Source organism: Urocitellus parryii, chromosome 2 (genome assembly GCF_045843805.1).
Source record: "Urocitellus parryii isolate mUroPar1 chromosome 2, mUroPar1.hap1, whole genome shotgun sequence".
Classification (NCBI taxonomy): Eukaryota; Metazoa; Chordata; class Mammalia; order Rodentia; family Sciuridae; genus Urocitellus; species Urocitellus parryii.
The window spans coordinates 39174875-39180874 of record NC_135532.1 but is presented as its reverse complement, the minus strand read 5'-3'; the positions used below and the strand labels follow the sequence as shown (position 1 = coordinate 39180874).

The 6000-nt window shown below is 42.8% G+C and overlaps 1 protein-coding gene across 2 annotated transcripts in view; it reads left to right on the top strand.

The window, feature by feature from the left end:
• The first annotated feature begins 2408 nt into the window (after window positions 1-2408).
• Window positions 2409-6000, top strand: part of Rb1 (RB transcriptional corepressor 1) — a 155476-nt gene continuing 151884 nt past the window's right edge. Inside the window, exon 1 of one of the 2 annotated variants that reach the window (XM_026393653.2) lies at window positions 2409-2705. In XM_026393653.2, coding sequence (XP_026249438.1) covers window positions 2572-2705 — 134 coding nt within the window. In that variant the 5' untranslated portion in view covers window positions 2409-2571. The remainder of the gene's footprint in view (window positions 2706-6000) is intronic. The other variant, XM_026393652.2, reaches the window with a different exon arrangement.

The window sequence follows — 6000 nt, the reverse complement described above, 5'->3', positions numbered from 1 at the left end:
TAATTAATTTATTTAAATGTCTTGAGTTGCTGATGGACCTTTATTTTATTCATTTATATGTGGTGCTGACAATTGAACCCAGTGCCTCACATATGCTAGGCAAGTGCTCTACCACTGAGCCACAGCCCCAGTCCTGGAAAATAGATTTTAAATGCATTATGGAACATTGTTGAATTAAGCCATGGTAAATATACATATATTTTTGTAAATTGAGAAATCTTGTCTTTGATTTATCATAATTGTGGTAAATCTGATATTGATAAAATAGGTTTAAATAAAGCCAGTCATATCTACATTTGAAGAGAGCTTACTTTGGTTCCCAGAACTTTCCTTAGCTCTTCTGCTCTCCCTACTGTTAGCAAGCAAGCATTTACTGTGTGTCCAATACTGTGCTAGGTACTAGGCCACAATGACACCTATGATTTAGTCTTTATCCTAAAGGGGCTCACAGGAGAAATATCAGTCATGTTTTCTGGTACAGACAGCTGAAAACTTTAGCTCAGTTAAGGTTGGCTCTAGGGTTGGCCAAATCAGAAACTCTGTTATTTGCTGAGGACCCAGTTCTTTTTATACTCGTCCTGCACCAATCTTAGCATTTCTGCCTTCTCCCTAGTTTGGCCTACTTCAGGTTACAACAGTTGCAGCAACTGGTAAGTCATATTCTGAAGATTACAGTTAAGGGGTAGAATTGTGTTATTCATGTATCCCATTTTATTGGGCCACCAGAAGATTATGCTCCATCTTCCAAAGATCAAATCTGCATCTGGAGCTCTTGCCTAAATCTGGAGCAAGGTGGATGGAACTACCACTTTAATCACATTTATTCTCCGTGGCAGGACCTAGACCTGGCTCCCAATTCCTGGAAAATATCTGGACCCCAAATAGAGGGTTTCTGAAGTTAGAAAGGACTGCAGGACTGGCCAGTACCTGCCAAACCTTTACACATCCTGGCATATGTCAGCATATGGAGAAAAAGATTGTCTATTGTACAACTTGCTGGCATAAACGTATTTGAAGTTTCCTGCTGCCTCTGTCCTTGCTCATTTAGTTTTTAAAAATTAGTATTGTAAAAACAGGATAAGGAAATTTACATCAGAACACAACTGTGTTTGACTCACAGCATCTGAGTAAAACACCAATGGTATTTGCACACACATGGCAGAGTGCCAAAGAGAAAATCATGTACTCAAATGAGACGTCTATTAATATGAATACCAAGTGACAGAACAAACAGCTTCAAAGTCAATGTTTGATGGTGGTAGTTCCAGTAAGCTCTTTTCTGATGTCTTTGTGCTTTTGCAATATAATGTAATGGATACATGGAATCAAATATACTTGGGTTCAAGCAAGTCCTCCGCCTTCATTTGCTATTTGATTTGGGCAAGTTCATTAACTCCTTTGAGCCTGTTTTCCAATGGAATGCTGATGTTATGTTTTTGTTTTTGTTTTAGCTGTAGATGGACTCAATACCTTTGTTTAGTTTTTAAAAATTTATTTATTCTAGTTTGTTATGCATGACAGCAGAATGCGTTATTTAGTTTTTTTTTTTAATGTGGTGTTGGGCATCGAACCCAGTGCCTCAGACGTGTTAGGTAAGCACTCTACCACTATGCCCCAACCCCAGCCCATGATATTATGCTTTTGATGGGCTATTTCTGAGGATTAAATAAGAATTAAATGAGGCGGCCAGTATGGTGCCTGGTACATATTAAATTCACCATAGACAATAGGTCAGTCTTGCAAATTTGTATTTAATTGTCACTGCTCCTTTGAAGATCTCCCTTAGACGTCTCGATGGTGGCTCCTGTTTTTACAATACTAATATCGTTTATTACACTACAATCTGTACATTCCCCACCCCCCCGCTCCTCTTTTCTTAACCCGGGATCTCCAAAACGCTAGTGTCAGCTCTCCACTTTCTAACTCCCAGAAATAGGCAAAGTTCAGCTCCGACTCCGAGTTCCAACGTTTGTGTTTGTTTTTGTTTTGGCTTCTGTGCTCAACGGATTGGGCGGGAGAAGCCGGGTGGAGAGGGAGGGGGCTGCCCGCGAAAGGAGAGGGGCGTGCCCGCCCAGGGTGCGCTCGCCAGAGATCCCCTGCCGGGCCGCTGGTCAGCCCCGAGCAGCCCCACATAGAAAGAGGGGTGCCCACTGTCACCCACCAGATTCTCTGTAAAGCCGCGGTGCAGGTACGCCGCCCCCGAGCGGCGCGTTTCGGGTGGAAACAAGTCCAGGCAGCGATGCCGGCTTCCGGGGAGGCCGGGCCTTCCCGCCCAGGCCGTGCGCCCTCGCGCCACGGCCCGCGCACCGCGGGCGCCCCGGTTCCCCCCAGACGCCGGCGAGCCCGGGAGCCTCGCGGACGTGACGCCGCGGGCGGAAGTGACGTTTTCCCGCGGTTGGACGCGGCGCTCGGTTGCCGGGCGGGGGAGGGCGCGTCCGGTTTTTCTCAGGGGACGTTCAAATTATTTTTGTAACGGGAGTCGAGAGAGGACGGGGCGTGCCCCGACGTGCGCGCGCGCCGCCTTCTCCGCGCTCCTCCATAGCTCCCTGGCGCCTGCCCTGGGAGCGCGTCATGCCGCCCAAAACCCCCCGAAGAGCGGCGGCTGCCGCGGCGGCGGCTGTGGAACCCCCGGCGCCGCCGCCGCCGCCTCCTCCTGAGGAGGACCCGGAGCAGGACAGTGGCCCAGAGGACCTGCCTCTGGCCAGGTGAGCGAGCGGAGCCGCCGCCGCCGCCGCGGCCGCCGGCGGGAAGGGCACCCGCAGAGTGCCGGCGGGTGGGCGCCGCGGCCGCTAGAGCCGGGCGCATCTTCTCCGGGGCCGGTCCCGGCGGGAGGACATCCCTCTCATCTCCCGCCCCGGCGGAGCGTCGGCTCGGCGGTGACAGGGTTCTGCGCTCGCGAGCGAGGAGAGGGCATCCCGGAGGGGTCTCGGCTCCAGCTTGACAGGTGTCGGGCGGGTGGGGCTCGGGTTCCTGAGCGAAGTGACAGGTGCAGTCTTTCCGCCGGCGAGGCGGAGGCTCCAAGGCGGCGGGTCATTGCGCGCCCCTCACACGCAAAAGAGTAATAATAATTTTTTTTTAAAAACGACCTGTCTGTTAGAGAGTTTTTCTCTCATCGAGATACGGATTGCTCCGGGGGTCGTTTGACTTTTTGTTTTGATCTTCTGCGATGCAAAAGTTGGAAGTCTTTTCCTCTGGGCGTGCACTGCATCTACAGCCCGGTCCCGGAGAGGCCAAAAAACGTCTTGGACTTGAAGAGCAGGGTCGTGGGTGTCAGTTGCCCACGGGATCCTGGACCGAAAGGTTTTGTGGGGTTTCCTTAGAACAATGCTCTGTGCCGTGGGGATTTAAAACCATCTGCGGTGACTGGCAGAGCGTAACACTTTTTAGAGGAACTGATATAGGGGCAAAAGTTTCGGGAGAGTAAGCGCTGGAAAGTTGCTTAACTTTTTCTCTTTCTTATTGAAGAGGGCTCCTCTTGCTTGTTAGTCGGCCTCAGCGTGCCTCGTTCTTTCTTCCATTTTTGCCTTTTGACTTTGAATCAGAAAGAATCCTTGTGTCCCTCTTTTTGGTTTTGTTTGGGTACAAAATGAGAGGTGTTCTTGTGCTCACAAGGAACTTTCGCAACCACCTTTTACTAAATGAAATCTAAATTTAAGCAAGTTCATGTGGATGCAGTAAAACATGACAGGGAGCTATTTATTGCGTTTCAACATTATTTTTCTCCCGGGTGTTACTTTATGATTAAGTAGCAAAAAATTTAAATAGTATATGATCATTATTTTTGTCAGCATTGGGTTTACTTTGAGACTGCAGATCCATTGCAGGGGGATAGATCTTGTTTTTGACCCTTCCACTCCCTCTCCCATTCTAGTCCGTCATCAAGCTTAATTTTATCCTCAGTCTGAATAGCACCTTTCTTTCCACTCCCCAGATTGTAACAGAATTCAGGTTGAACTGTAAAAGATTGAAATAGAATTTTGTAAATGGACTGTTCATGCCTATTTAAAATTCATCTATTTAAATGAACTGTCGTATAGGTCAATTAAAATCATACTCACTGGTAAGAACAAAATATTACAAACAAAAAAGGTCTGGGGAATGTTCCAAGAGAAAAATATTGCTTCAGTTTCTGATTAAACTCTGATGAGTCCAATACTTGAAAGTTTCCCTTTGAAAAAAACAGTAATGTCTATAGAATTCCATGTCATCCACACAGCTTTGTAAGTAATTTTGATTATTGTGGAGTAAGCAGAAATATTGAAATCTACCCATCACCTTGGAAAAGAACTTTCTTTCTCTTTCCCTCATCACATTATTTTATATACCTTTAAATGATGTAATTATAAAAAATTCTAAGTTAAAACCATACAAGATGCAGTCTACTTTTGCATACCCATGAAAACCCACAATGGTTTTCATTAGCACAGTTGATCTCTATGGATAAACTAGTCGTGTGTTTAGTGACAGGGATATGTTCTGAGAATTGCATCATTAGGTAAATCTTGTATGAACATTGTAGAACGCACTTACACACCTAAATAGTATAGGTCAATCACTTGATCTGGCTTGATGCAGTCAAGAAGTAAACATGAGATGTATGAGGGTGCTGCTGGCATAACACAGAATGCTGTTTAACAAAACTTTTTTTTTAAAATTTAGTAGAAGGAGTAAACTAATGATAAAAATATAGTAAATATATATATATATAATATAGTAAATATATAAACCAGTAATATAATTGTTTAAATATTATAGTCTGTACATAATTGCATGTTTTATAACAAGTGGCAGCACAGTAGGTTACTTATGCTAGCACCACCCAAAACACAGGAGTAAAGTGTTGTGCAGTGGCATTATAATGACCACAATGTCACTAGGTGATATGAATTTTTCAGTTCCATTATAATCTTATTGTACTATTGTTAATATACTCAGTTTGTTGTTGACTAAAATGTTGTTTTGTATCAAATCCTTGTCTTTACAAGAGTAGAACTATCATCTGACAATCTGAAGTTCAGGAACTTGTTTTAGGGATGGATTCAGGACCCAGTCTGACTATATTTCCATTGACAAGTCCATTTTTACTTTGAGAGTTGAGATGTTATTTCTGTTGCATTATTGTTGTCTAAGTGATGTAGTTGCGAGAAAAACTGACTAAGAACAGCTTGCCAACTTTGTTACTGAAATAATCAAAAGTTCGTTATGCTTTCAAGAAGGAGATGGCAGTTTAGAATAGTGGTCAAGGACCTGGACTATGGAGTTAGATTTGGGATCATAATGTGGTTATTTCTTAATTTCTGTGATCTCAGGTGAGTGCTTTAATTTCTCTCATTTGGTAGACATCTGTGAAACAAAAATAATGGAAGTACTTAATGTGGGGATTCAGTGAAACCACCATCATCTAAAGTATTTTGTATAGGATCATAATGAATACTCAAAAATTAAGTTATTCCTCACACTGTTGCTATTATTATTAGATGTTAAATAGATATCAAATTAAAGAAAAGAAGTTAGTGAATAAGAATTTATTGAATGCTTAACCTTAGTTAAAAAAGGTCAAGGAGTAAGAGCTGAAATAAGTGCTGTAATAATTAATATTATGTGAAACATTGGTAAGTGTAGACTACAATTTAGCAAACTCACTGTCTTTGAATGAACTGTTTAATATTATCGGTAGACTTTTCTTTCTGTTGTTATTATCCTGTTTCCCAAACAGCATTAACTATTGTACTTAATTTCTTTCACAAAGCTGTTTTGCTGCACTCGAGTATATTTGATTAACCATGTCAGCAAATATTCTTCACTGTGTAGCTTCTTTATTTTGGAAAGACTATGAAAAAGATAAACATGTTTAAATTCTAAGTGTAATAATTTTTGAAGATAAAATAAGATATTAAAGTACTTATGTGATGTTCTCTTTCAGAATAGTGCTATTATGTGCAAACTGTTGAAACAAATGTTTATAAGTATGTGCCTGTTATATGATTATTTTCATTTTTT